General features: G+C 35.6%; 1 protein-coding gene across 9 annotated transcripts in view; it reads right to left on the bottom strand.

Annotated features, from left to right (window-relative positions):
- The window catches only part of MIPOL1 (mirror-image polydactyly 1), a 328,422-nt gene that overhangs the window by 218,222 nt on the left and 95,026 nt on the right, over positions 1–15,174 (bottom strand). For all 9 annotated transcript variants that reach the window (XM_089907628.1, XM_089907624.1, XM_089907621.1 and 6 more), the window contains one exon: positions 13,733–13,862. In XM_089907628.1, the coding sequence (XP_089763754.1) occupies positions 13,733–13,862 (130 nt within the window). The remainder of the gene's footprint in view (positions 1–13,732; positions 13,863–15,174) is intronic.

The raw sequence follows: 15,174 nt of genomic DNA, 5'->3' as shown, positions 1-15,174 counted from the left end.
TGGCAGTTTCCAAAGAAGTTTCAATATTTATAAACTTCACAATTTATGAAACTTGATCATTTAAAATGTAAAAAGCTACATGGAAATTAAGCATTTAGATTCACAGATTACTGGGAACTTAAAAAAATTAGTTCTCAATATTATGCAACTCTCTTTTTTTGTTTCAAAGAGTTACATATGATCAAAAAGAAAATAACAGTGTAGGTAGGTTAAGTAATTCATATGTTCCAAATAATCAACATAACAAAAAGTGCATGAAATTCCTATGTAATATTTATATGTTTTCTTCAGGCAATGCAAAATGAAGAACTATTACTTTAAGGAAAAGCAAATGAAGAGTTTAAATGTTTTAAATTCACAGCTTTCAATAGGAAATGGTTAAGATAACTGTATTTAGTCTAATATTAAATTCCCTGCTAACAACCAAAATTAAAAAAAAATTAAAATCAAATTTTCTTATCAGATGTTATATACTAGATCCTTGGCACATAAATTTAGCATTCTGACTATAAATAACTTATGTGGGGGCTTCCCTGGTGGAGCAGTGGTTGAGAGTCCGCCTGCCAATGCAGGGGACACGGGTTCGTGCCCCGGTCTGGGAAGATCCCACATGCCGCGGAGCGGCTAGGCCCGTGAGCCATGGCCGTTGAGCCTGCGCGTCCGGAGCCTGTGGTCCGCAACGGGAGAGGCCACAACAGTGAGGGGCCCGTGTACCACAAAAAATAAAAATAACAATAACTTATGTGATTGCCCATAAAAGTACATGATATATAGTGATTTATCATTTTCTGATAAATGAATGTGAATCATGTTTTGGTGAGTGTGTCAGGTATGACATGCAGGGCATGAGTGAGCCACATCAACCACTTGGCATGTGAATCTCTATTTTGCTTTATTATTAGCCTTTATAATTGATATAAATATAGTGATAAATGGTCACTAAGAGGAAAATAAAACTTAAAACCTTTTATTATACAGCAGGTTCTTATTTGCTGTACACCTGCAACTAACACAGCATTGTAAATCAACTATACTCCAATAAAAATTTAAAAAAATAATAAAAATGCCTATTTAAAAAAAATAAGAGGGACTTCCCTGGTGGCACAGTGGTTAAGAATCCACGCAAGGGACACGGGTTCGAGCCCTGGTCCGTGATGATCTCACATGCCGTGGAGCAACTAAGCCCGTGTGCCACAACTACTGAGCCTGTGCTCTAGAGCCCGTGAGCCACAACTACTGAAGCGCACGTGCCTAGAGCCTGTGCTCGGCAACAAGAGAAGCCACCGCAATGAGAAGCCCATGCACCGCAACAAGAGTAGCCCCCGCTTGCTCGCCACAACTAGAGAAAGCCTGCGTGCAGCAACGAGGACCCAACACAACCAAAAATAAAAGAAATAATTAAAAAGAAAACCTCTTAAAAACTCTCGTACCTACTAAAGTCTGCCTTTGTAGTGCAAACTCATTCATAGACAATATGTAAATGAACAGGTATGGTTGTGTTCAAATTTGCATTTCTTTAAAAGTTTCAGGAAGTATTTGTCACAGATATCAAAGATCAACTACATAGTAATTTAGTCTCAATTAGATTATATAGAGTAGGGATGAGCAAACTTTTTTTGTAAAGCGTCAGATAATATTTTAGGCTTTACCATATGTTCTCTGTTGCAGCTACTAAATTCTGCCTTTGAATAAGAAAAACTATTCATAGACAATATGTAAATGAACAGGTGTGGTTGTATTCAAATAAAACTTTAAATACAAAACAAGTGGAAGGCTGGATTTGCACCATAGGTCCTTACTTTGCTGATCCCTGATACAGAGTATTGAAAAATGAGATCAGATCTTTGATGTTAATACACTGTAAGTGCCAATTCAGTATATTTGACACATTTTTCTGAGGTGGGTCATTTAATATCTAGTTAAAGATAAAAAATCAACAATAGTGGCTTCCAGAAAATTAAATTCAGTCCTACAATAAGGACATTACTTACTATATCACTTAAGAAAACAAAAATTAGACAAACAACTTACCTTTAAGAAAAAGGAAGCAATTTGAAACAGTTATATAAAACACATAATTTTCTATGTAAAATGACTTTTTAGGTTTAAGGTTTACTAGCAGCATGTACAACACATAGTTTTACTAGCTTAATAAAGACAAAGTAATAGTTGGTATTATATGACATACAGCCAACAAACTATACATTATGTATCATTAATATGAAGTTTACAATTAAACAAAAGAATTTCAACCTTTCATAATCTTTAAATTATGCCTACAACAGTCTAACTAGACAGTCATGATAATCAGTAAGAATATTGCTGAAGTAAATGTCCATAGGTTCAAGTTTCAATTGATTTCCTATACCATGCAAATTCTGACTGACAACCTTGCACTCTAAGTGAAAAGACTCATGCATGAAATGTCACATACCTTGATTTATTCCTAAATCAGTCAATATCACATCTTTCCTTTCTGAACCTATAGTCCTTTACCTTGTTCAATGGGAAGAAGCAAAACTTTGACCCCCAAATGATACAAAGAACTAGTGATCAGCTTATCAAAAAATTCTAAATTGTTTTTTTTCTCTAAGTCTCCTTTCTTACACAGTGCCACCTTTAATATAAAAAATACACCAACATAACAGATTGAAAAATAGATACCATGGTCTCAAAAGTTGGAATGTACCTATGCAAACATGTCTATATTGGCATGCATATGTAAGTCATTTTAACCTGAATCCTTTTTACTTTTTCCTGGTTTTGGATAAAAGCAAAAGAGACAAAGAAAAAAGCATTAAAAATTCAAGAGGTAAGGGAAAGCAGAGAAGCGGCAGAATAATAAGACAAGACAAACATTATACAGAAAGATAAAAAGTAGATCGGAAGTGGAAAAGATGATGAGAGAAAAAAGAAGGAAGGAATTTCCAGATTATAGGAAGCAAGAAGTAAGGAATTAAAACAAAAAGATGTGAAATAATTTATACAATTTCATCTTATACTCAATGCCTCTAAATATGCCTTTCAGTCAAGCAAAGCTCAGTTATAAATTGGTTCTATCTTAACAAAGATTTAGTCTAAAATGCACTATTTTAGAGCCTATAGTTCAGAGTTATAGACTTCTGAATAGAAGTTCAGAGCCTATAGACTTCAACTGAGTAGAAAAGAACCTCCACAGTGCCATTTAAAACTGTACTGACATGCTATTTGTTGCTGTTGTTGTTCTTGCTTCTTCTGTATGATTTTTCCTGATCCACTCACCTGAACCCCTAGACTGTAATACAGCTGTCTATAAACTTTTCTTAGGAACCAATAATTCTTCATATCACTTGATACTATTTTGAGTATTTATGTAATTATTCATATTTACTTAATGCTGATCTTCTTAACTAAATTGAAACCGTAATGCTGTGTTCCTGCAACCAGCACTGTACTTGACAGATAATAAATATTCAATAAATATTTATTGAATGGACTAATTAACTAAAAGATAAGTCTTGGGACTGTTTTCCTTTTCTCCATTCCCCATTCCTCACTCAATAGGAATGCTACCAAGAACAAAATGAAAAAGTCTCGCCTCAAGGAACCCTAATTTTCATGTATTGTAATAAAAACTATAACAAAACATATGTACAGATTAAAGTAAATAGACAATGGAAGATTTAAAAGTTTAGGGAAGAAGGATAGGCTCAATTTAGATCCATCACTTAAAGAGACAGAATGAACAAAACTAAGAGACCAATTTAATAGGAGTTCTGAGGAAGAAGTTTTTGTTTGGATATGTGGGCAGGTGGTTATGCTGTTGATAGGTACAGGGAATTAAGGAGGATCAGGTTTTAAAAATAAATTAATAATTCCATTTTGGATATGCTAAGGTTGAGATGCCTGTATAGCTCTGAGGTAGATAAGTCCTACAATGTGTAAGTGACTGACTATGACTCTTTGGGCAGGTAGTCAACCACTCTAAGTTTTTTCACCTATAAAGCCTGAATATCACTCAATGAGTTGTGACATTGTATAAAAAACTGATATGTTATCTTTTGGGGGTGAATTTTATTTCTAAAAACAGTAAAAACTGGGCTTCCCTGGTGGCGCGGTGGTTGACAGTCTGCCTGCCGATGCAAGGGACACGGGTTCATGCCCCGGTCTGGGAAGATCCTACATGCCGCGGAGCGGCTGGGCCCGTGAGCCATGGCTGCTGAGCCTGCGCGTCCGGAGCCTGTGCTCTGCAACGGAAGAGGCCACAACAGTGAAAGGCCCACGTACCGCAAAAAAAAAAAACAGTAAAAACTATTTAGAAGCAAATTTTATGAATAAAATTGGTGATCAATCTACATAAAAGATTTATGGTCATAAATTACATGCTAAGTATAGTACTGTGCAGCAGTTGACAAATTGAAGGTAATAGTACTTGCAAATCCCTAAAGAAAAGTTCTGAAGTTTTTAATAGCTGCATTACTGAAAAAAAGGTATCTATTTTGAAGAGGATGTTTAAACACATTGGGTCCCAGCAACTGTTTTGTAGATAAAAACAAACTGATTCTTAAAGGTATATGGAAAGGCAAACGTACCAGAATAGTCAAAATAATTCTACAATAAAAGAGCAAAGTTTAGAGGGATGACATTATCCTGTTTCAAGACGTAACATAAAGATTTAGTAATCAAGAATGTGTGGTATTGGCAAAGGGATAGAAACACAGATCAATGGACAGACAAGTAAGTCCTGAAATTAATGCACATGAATAGTCAAATAACTTTTGGCAAAGGTGCAAAGGAAATTAGTGGAGAAGTGATACCATTTTCAACAATGGTACTAGAATAAATGTCCACAGGCAAAAAAAAAAAAAAAAGACCATTTACATGTACCATGTATCACTTTACACAAAAATCAACTCAAAACAGATTGTAGGCCTAAATGTAAAACATGAAATTTATAACTCATAGAAGAAAACATAGGAGAACACTTGGTGTGACCTTACATATGACAATGAGTTTTAGATTCAATACTAAAAGTACAAAACATGAAAGAAAAAACAATCAATAAACTGGATTTTATCAAAATTTAAAACTTATATCCTGCTAAGCACACTGTTAAGAGAAGAAAAATACAAAACATGTACTGGAAGAAAATATTTGAAAACCACACACCTGAAAAATGACTTACATCTAGAATATATAACGAACACTTAAAATTAACAAAAAGGAAACAACCCAACTTAAAAAACTGGTCAAATATCTGAACAGACATTTTACCAAAGAAGATATACAGATGGTAAATAAACAGGAGCTCAATATCATCTGTCATTAGAGAATGGCTAATGTTCAAAATAAGAAAAAAAGCAAAACAAGAATGACAATTCCAAATGCTGGCAAGGATGGTGAGCAACAAGAACTCTGATTCATTGCTGGTGGGGTGGGCATATCCCCATAAAACATGACCCTGGAGCAGGCTGCAGTGCCAGAAAGTAAGAAATGGTTAAAAAAATCAAAAGGATGGGAACATGTCAAAGGCATGTAGGAGCCACCTAAAAGAGTTTCCAATGGTCAAAGTTGAAATACTACACAACAGCGAAGATCAATAAAACTAAAAGCTGGTACTCTGAGAAGATAAACAAAACTGATAAAACATTAGCCAGACTCATCAAGAAAAAAAGGGAGAAGACTCAAATCAAGAGAATTAGAAATGAAAAAGGAGAAGTAACAACTGACACTGCAGAAATACAAAGGATTATGAGAAGTTACTACAAGCAACTATATGCCAATAAAATGGACAAGCTGGAAGAAATGGACATATTCTTAGAACAGCACAACCTTCCGAGACTGAACCAGGAAGAAAGAGAAAATATAAACAGACCAATCACAAGCACTGAAATTGAGACTGTGATTAAAATATTCCAACAAACAAAAGCCCAGGACCAGACGGCTTCACAGGCGAATTCTATCAAAGATTTAGAGAAGAGTCAACACCTAGCCTTCTCAAACTCTTCCAAAATATAGCAGAGAAAGGAATGCTCCAAAACACATTCTATGAGGCCAGCATCACCATGACACCAAAATCAGACAAAGATGTCACAAAGAAAGAAAACTACAGGCCAATATCACTGATGAACATAGATGCAAAAATCCTCAACAGAATACTAGCAAACAGAATCCAACAGCACATTAAAAGGATCATACACCATGATCAAGTGGAATTTATCCCAGGATTCTTCAATATATGCAAATCAATCAATGTGATACACCATATTAACAAACTGAAGGAGAAAAACCATATGATCATCTCAACAGATGCAGAAAAAGCTTTTGACAAAATTCAACACCAATTTATGATAAAAACCCTCTAGAAAGTAGGCATAGAGGGAACTTTCCTCAACATAATATAGGCCATATATGACAAACCCACAGCCAACATCATTCTCAATGGTGAAAAACTGAAACCATTTCCACTAAGATCAGGAACAAGACAAGGTTGCCCACTCTCACCACTATTATTCAACATAGTTTTGGAAGTTTTAGTCACAGCAATCAGAGAAGAAAAGGAAATAAATGGAATCCAAATCAGAAAAGAAGAGGTAAAGCTGTCACTGTTTGCAGATGACATGATGTTATACAGAGAGAATCCTAAAGATGCTACCAGAAAACTACTAGAGCTAATCAATGAAAGTGGTAAAGTAGCAGGATACAAAATTAATGCACAGAAATCTCTGGCATTCCTATACACTAATGATGAAAAATCTGAAAGAGAAATTAAGGAAACACTCCCATTTACCACTGCAACAAAAAGAATAAAATACCTAGGAATAAACCCACCTAAGGAGACAAAAGACCTGTATGCAGAAAACTGTAAGACACTGATGAAAGGAATTAAAGATAATACAAACAGATGGAGAGATATACCATGTTCTTGGATTGGAAGAATCAACAATGTGAAAATGACTATACTACCCAAAGCAATCTACAGATTCAATGCAATCCCTATCAATCTATCAATGGCATTTTTCACAGAACTAGAACAAAAAAATTTCACAATTTGTATGGAAACACAAAAGACCCCGAATAGCCAAAGCAATCTTGAGAATGAAAAACGGAGCAGGAGGAATCAGGCTCCCTGACTTCAGACTATACTACAAAGCTACAGTAATCAAGACAGTAAGGTACTGGCACAAAAACAGAAATATAGATCAATGGAACATGATAGAAAGCCCAGAGATAAACCCACGCACATATGGTCACCTTATCTTTGATAAAGAGGGAAGAAAATACAGTGGAGAAAACACAGCCACTTCAATAAGTGGTGCTCGGAAAACTGGACAGCTACGTGTAAAAGAATGAAATTAGAACACTCCCTAACACCATACGCAAAAATAAACTCAAAATGGATTAAAGACCTAAATGTAAGGCCAGACACCATCAATCTCTTAGAGGAAAACATAGGCAGAACACTCTGTGACATAAATCACAGCAAGATCTTTTTTGACCCACCTCCTAGAGTAATGCAAATAAAAACAAAAATAAACAAATGGCACCTAATGAAACTTAAAAGCTTTTGCACAGCAAAGGAAACCATAAACAAGATGAAAAGACAACCTTCAGAATGGGAGAAAATATTTGCAAATGAAGCAACTGACAAAGGATTAATCTCCAAAATTTACAAGCAGCTCATGCAACTCAATATCAAAAAAACAAACAACCCAATCCAAAAATGGGCAAAAGACCTAAACAGACATTTCTCCAAAGTAGATATACAGATTGCCAACAAACACATGAAAGGATGCTCAACATCACTAATCATTAGAGAAATGCAAATCAAAACTACAATGAGGTATCACCTCACACTGGTCAGAATGGCCATCATCAAAAAATCTACAAACAATAAATGCTGGAGAGGGTGTGGAGAAAAGGGAACCCTTGGGAATGTAATGGGAATGTAAATTGATACAGCCACTATGGAGAACAGTATGGAGCTTCCTTAAAAAACTAAAACTAGAACTACCATATGACTCAGCAATCCCACTACTGGGCATATACCCTGAGAAAACCATAATTCAAAAAGAGTCATGTACCACAATGTTCACTGCAGCTCTATTTACAATAGCCAGGACATGGAAGCAAACTGAGTGTCCATCAATGGATGAATGGATAAAGAAGATGTGGCACATATATACAATGGAATATTACTCAGCCATAAAAAGAAATGAAATTGAGTTATTTGTGGTGATTGGATTGACCTAGAGACTGTCATACAGAGTGAAGTAAGTCAGAAAGAGAAAAACAAATACCATATGCTAACACATATATGGAATCTTTAAAAAAATAAAAAGGTTCTGAAGAACCTAGGGGCAGAGCAGGAATAAAGATGCAGATGTAGAGAATGTACTTGAGGACATGGGGAGGGGGAAGAGTAAGCTGGGACGAAATGAGAGAGTGGCGTGGACATATATACACTACCAAATGTAGAATAGATAGCTAATGGGAAGCAGCCACATAGCACAGGGAGATCAGCTCGGTGCTTTGTGACCATCTAGAGGGGTGGGATAGGGAGGGTAGGAGAGAGACGCAAGAGGGAGGAGATATGGGGATACGTGTATATATACAGCTGATTCACTTTGTTATAAAGGAGAAACTAACACATCATTGTAAAGCAATTATACTCCAATAAAGACGTTAAAAAAAAAAAGCTGGAATACTCCAATCAACAAAATAACATAGTATTAGATAATTCGAAGTATTAAATGAATACCAGTGAGTCCATACAGATATAACTAAATAAAAAAATGAGGGATACAAATGTCCTGTACTGAAGAATTACAAATAATTTATGTAGATATTCTCTGCTGAGGAAGCTAGAACTCAACCTCCTAGCCCGCACTCCACAGCCCATCATTGAGTACGGGCTGCACTTCAGTGATTTGCTTCAAACAGCAGAGTATGAAAGAGGAATGTAGGTAACTTTACAGAAGAGAAACATGGCAAGTACTACCTTGGCCAGGTGACCAAGATTAACATCACTGGCTGTAAGTCATATTGATAGACGATAACCTTGAAATGATGTGATGAAAATGGCATTTCACCCCTGTACTCTCTGTCCCATAAAACCAATACCTCAGTCTAATCATGAGAAAAACTTCAGAAAAACTGAAATCGAGAAACATTCTATAAAATACCTGACCAATATTCCAGAACTGTCATCAAAAACAAGGAAAGTCTGAGAAAATGTCACACAGCAGAGTAGGCAACGGAGACACAGTAACTAAATGTCTACGGAATACTGGATAGGATCTTGGAAAATAAAAAGGACATCAGGGAGAAGTAGTGAAATCTGAATAAAGCGCGGCCTTTAGTAAATAGTTGTATAACAATGTTGATTTCTCCCCTGTGACATATGTACTATAGTAATGTAAGATGTTAGCAATAAGGGAAACTGGGTGAGGGTTATAGGAACTCTGTACTATCTTCACAACTTTTCTGTAAATCTGAAAGTATTCTAAAATAAAAAGTTTATTGAAAAAAAAAGGCCAAGTAAAGATGGTGGAGTGAAATCTGAACACAGAAATCTATGTATCCCATCACATACCACTTGAATGGATGATAAAAGTTAATCAAACAGCAAAGGAAGCAGGACATCATGTAGTAATTTTTAAAAGTAGGGATAAGGTGGAGAGTGGAAAAATGATTTTGAACAGGTTCAACTAACTTCTCTTTTTACACATGAAAATAGGTATTGAGAAAAGACAGTGACCTCACCAAATCCTGGAAATTTTTCACTAATACCACACAGCTTGGAAATAACCTGAGAGACCAAGGAGTTGAGTAGACAGACCAGAGAAAAGTAAAGAAAATGTTCCTGCATTACTGAAGAATCTTTACAGAGGAAGCAAGAATCATCAGGGCTGGTCATTTTTTTTTTTTACTACACTGGTGAAAAAAATAAAAGCCCAAAAGAAATACTCCATGGAATCAGGATATCCACAAGACGAGACAGAGTGAGTCGCCAGAACAGTGCAAGACACCAAACAAAGTCCTACAAGCAGAGGACAGAACTTCAAACAAAATCAGTATCTAGCCCCAAGGAGGTCTTCCCAACTACCACTCTTACCCCACTGCCTTACAGCAATGAAGAAAAGTGGCCCAGAAGCAATACCTAGCCAAGAATCAGAAAAGGCAAATAGGTTTCAAATAATATGAAATGTTTATCAAGGAAAATTCACTTGCACTGTATCAGAACAAAGAAAAGTTCTTGACAATTTAAGCATGAGCAAGATGAAGAGAAATGAGATGCCAACTATGAATTCACCACAAACACATGACAAAATATCATGCAAATGAGATAAAGATCATAATATAAAAGATAACATAAAGCAAGAGAAAGAAGAAAATTGTCCTATCGTGGTTGGCATTCTAGAAAAACATAAGACGAATATGAATTCAATAAAAGAAGTTCAAAGAGAAGATGCCAAAACAAAAGAGTAGATGAATAGGAAAATTGAAAACTTAAGGATAGACCTGAAACTTATATAATTAAAAAAAGAAAGAAAACTTAAGGGAACATTGAGAATAAATAAACAAAATATTTAATAAATGAACCAGAAAGAACAGGGAATGGGACAGTAACAATTGGAATTACTAACTAAAGGAAAGGCTTAAGAGTATCACAGTGAATGCAGAGAAAAAGACAGGAATTAAAATAATTATTGAAGAGATAATAGATAAGGATAAAAGTTCCCTATAAAAATAACTGAAGTCTCTAAAATAGAAAACCTAAAAAACAAATGCAAAATTTCCCTGAAATAAAGGAAGAATCATATAGTCTTTAGAAAGGCATGCTGTGGTTCTAAAAATATTACAGATCAACCCGAACATACTGATTAAGTTGTTCTATTTCAAGAATAAAGAATCATTCAAGTACCCAGGCAGAAAAAATTAAACCACCTATAAGTGAGGAAAAAAGCAATATGACTGACCTCAGACTTCTTTTCAGGCAAACTCAATGTCAGAAAAGTCAGTAACATTTTTACAGTGTTTAGGATGAAAAAATACTTGAGCCAAGAATTTTATTCATAACCAATTTGAATATAAGGATAACAAATAGCCAGTCTAGAGTATGTTAAAGTAGAGAATAAAGTATTTATAAACCCTTGCTTAAAAAACTATTTGAGGGCTTCCCTGGTGGCGCAGTGGTTGAGAGTCCGCCTGCCGATGCAGGGGACACGGGTTCGTGCCCCAGTCCGGGAAGATCCCACATGCCGCGGAGCAGCTGGGCCCATGAGCCACGGCCGCTGAGCCTGCGCGTCCGGAGCCTGTGCTCCGCAACGGGAGAGGCCACAGCAGTGAGAGGCCCGCGTACCACAAAAAAAAAACAAAAAAAAAACTATTTGAAAACGAAATTTGGTTACCCAGGAACTCCCCACAATAAAGAACTCAGGTGTAAAAATGCCAGGTATGATAAAAGTTCGAGTAAGATTACTCAACCCTTTTAAATATACAATAAAGGTTAAGCAAGGGGGGCACTTTGGCTATAGAATCCAATACAGCTTTTACAAATTTTTTAAAAGTATAATTCATAAAGAAGAAGAAAAACAGGAGTTTAAAACTGTTATTTATTTCATAGCTGAGAGTCAAATAATATTGCTTAACTAAAACACTGCACAAAAAAATACTGATGAGATTCCAACACCTTAATGTTTTTCCATCTCTTAAATTTAGATAGTTCTTTTGGGAATTAATATATCTTATTGAGAGAAAACACTGCCTGAAGTTCAAAAATTTCTTCAGTTTCACTTCAATTGATTACTACTCTTCAATTCAAGTAACATTTATACAGCATTTGCTACAAGTCAAGTATTTTTCAATACTTATTAAATCATTTAGTCCTCATAACAACCAATATAAAACAGCCACTAGTTCCCTGTTTTGTAGAGAAAAAAGAGTCCCAGAAACTCTGAATCTGTCCATGACTGTACAGCTAGGAAGCAAAAGAGTGAAGATTCAAAGACAGGTACCTGTGTCTGGAATCTGTGCTCTTCACCTCTACAATATAATGCCTCTCAAATAAAACAGAATGTAGAAAATGAATTAATTTTTATCAAATTAATTCTATGTATGCGTCTATTCAACCACCAACCATCTATCCTTCCAGACAGTAGTGTTTATATAAACAAAGAGAAATGTTTGGAATAATGTTTCCCTATTGATAAAGATAGTTATTTGGGAGTAGGCAGTGTGGAATTTAGCTAAATTTTTAAATTTATTTTTAGTTGTCAACAAGTTAATGTTTTACAATGAGTTTCTCCATCTACTTTTTGAATGAGCCTTCAAAAAAAAATGAAACCATTAATATAAACAAAAACCAAATCACATTACCTAGTCACAACATGAATGCTACAGTATTAATTATTTAATGATTCTGTCTAATGAACCACCATGGGGTTTTTTTGTCTTTTTTTTTTTGTTTTTTGGCCATGCCCTGCAGCTTGTGGGATCTTAGTTCTCCAACCAGGGATCGAACCCGTGCCCCCTGCATAGGAAGCGCGGAGTCCACTGGACCGCCAGGGAGTTTCCCACCACGTTTTTAAAAAAAATAAATTTATTTATTTATTTTTGGCTGTGTTGGGTCTTCGTTTCTGTGAGAGGGCTTTCTCTAGTTGCGGCAAGCGGGGGCCACTCTTCATCGCGGTGCATGGGCCTCTCACTATCGCGGCCTCTCTTGTTGCGGAGCACAGGCTCCAGACGTGCAGGCTCAGTAGTTGTGGCTCACGGGCCCAGTTGCTCCGTGGCACGTGGGATCTTCCCAGACCAGGGCTCGAACCCATGACCCCTGCATTAGCAGGCAGATTCTCAACCACTGTGCCACCAGGGAAGCCCCCCACCACGTTTTAATTAGTATTTTATTGTGATCCCTCAGAAGCTAGCACAATATTGGGCACAGCAAACATTTGATAAATATATTGAGGGATCAACATAAAAATATTAGATTACTACATTCTATCTTGCAGGTAATGTTTCTAGATGCTCTCGGGCCTTTCTACCCTACGTGGACACCTTAGATTAGCATCATTTGCATGACCTGGGAGCTTGAAAAAAGGCAGAATCTCAGGCTCCACTCCAGGCGTTATCTAACAAGAATCTGCATTTTAACAATATTCCCCAAGTGATTGGAGTGTACATTAAAACTGGAGAAGTAATTCTTTCCAGAGCATTGTTTCTCTAAGTGCAGTATGTTATTTACTTATACCAGAATCACCTGCTTCGCTTGCTAAAAATGTAGATTCTCAGGCTCTACCCTATTTCAGGTGTCAGGTTTCAGTTTAGAACCCACAGCTAAAAGACTTAAAAAGTAGTGGAGAATAGGAATGAGCACAGTAAGCAGAGAGCAGTAAAAGAACCCAGAGCTGAAATAAATCAAGGAGGTGATAATAAGGAGAGGGAAGAAAAGAGGAGTCACAAAGGAAGGCAGAGTAAGGATATCAACAACAGAACTATGAAGAAATAAAGAAAGTAACTGTACTAAGAGTGTTGTGCATTTCCTTCTTTCTTTTTTCTTCTTTCTTTCTTTTTTTTTTAGTGACTGAAAACTACTAGCATGCCAAAAGTTTTAGAAAAAGACTGTGGGGATATGGAATTTACCACTGTAACATATAAGCATCAGTAACACTTTTAAACATGTAACCACCACATAATTCATGTACTTTATAAATGCTCCTAACATCATATGTAGTTTTAAATGTGTACATACAGTTTTAGAGACATTTCCATATGCTTGGATCGTGCAATTGCTTCATCTCTCTCCTCATTGGCTAACTGCAGTCGAGACATAATAGCTTCATCACGTTCTCTCTGTGCAAAATACACCTCTTCAACCAGAGCTACCAAAATATATAATTCATAATTAATTAGTGAAAATAAAAGAAAAATGCATACTTTTAGCAAAAATAAAAAGCAAAAATAATATTTTATTCAGCTGAGTTAGCATCAATTACTTTGTTTACTTGAGAAAACATTATCTTTTTAAGCTACTGCAAAATTGAGATACTATTTCATACCCATAAAAGCAAAAATTACAAGGTCAAATGTAAAAAATATTGAGCACGTGAAATAAAGGAAACATTCAAATATACTGCAGATAGGTGTATATGTTTTGACAACCTCTGATGAGCAATTTGGCAATGCTGAAGTTGTGCCTAGTCCATAACCTGGCAAATCTCCTCTTTGGTATGAAGCCTAGAGAGATTCTTGCACATGTGCACAAGGAAACATGTATAAAAATGCTTAGGAACAATGTATAAAAATGTTTATTTCAGCATTATATAATAGCAAAAACTTACAAATAGCCCAATTGTCCAATAACTGGAGCAGGAATAAAGAAATTACTATACATTAAAAATGGAATACTATGCAGCATTTAAGTGAATTAACTATGGACAAATGGACAAATCTCAAAAATGAAAATTTGACAAAAATAGCAAGTTGCAAAATAAAGCAAATCTATTATTCGTGGATAGACACAATTAGTAAAAAATATTAAAATAAACATGGAAATGATAAACGCCAAATTCAGGACAGTAGTTACCTCAGTAAGATGATGGAAGGAGAGGAAAGAGGAGAGTCAATGGGGTCAGAGTTGTGTTGGTTTAGCACTGAACGTCTCCGGGGGCACCATTTATATCGATTATAATACAAATGGCATCATGTAAATTTCTGTAGCACTATATAGGGAGCTTTTATGTCACCTGAAATTGTCACTTCTCAAACTTAATTTCTACTTGAAATCTTATATAACGTTTAAAATATCACTGCAATTTTAGACAGAAAGGGGCTCAAATACTTGGATCACTGAACCAAATTTATTTATACTGTCAAACCACAAAATAAACTTAGGAAAGACATTTGAAATGTTCTTTTAGGTCATAAAACACTGGGTTTCTGCTAAGATTTGTCATAGATTAATATACTGTTAATCAAGATAGTTACTTTTATATTACTTAAATTATAAGTAGTGGAAAAGAAAAAAAACCCTGAGAAAAAAGCAACTGTATCTTTTCCATAATACAGTATAAAATGGAACATGCAATGGCAAAGCAAAAGTCAAAACTACTTCTAAGAAGCTAAGTCTGAGGGAAGATGAATAAATTAATTAATTCATCAAATATTTATCAAGCTCCTGTGGCAGTCATCAAT

Source organism: Delphinapterus leucas, chromosome 2 (genome assembly GCF_059928025.1).
Source record: "Delphinapterus leucas isolate spDelLeu-1000000601 "Yukka" chromosome 2, BTC_Dleu_Yukka2, whole genome shotgun sequence".
NCBI classification, from domain to species: Eukaryota; Metazoa; Chordata; class Mammalia; order Artiodactyla; family Monodontidae; genus Delphinapterus; species Delphinapterus leucas.
Note: the sequence above shows the minus strand (reverse complement) of the source record. Positions and strands in the feature narration are given on the sequence as shown.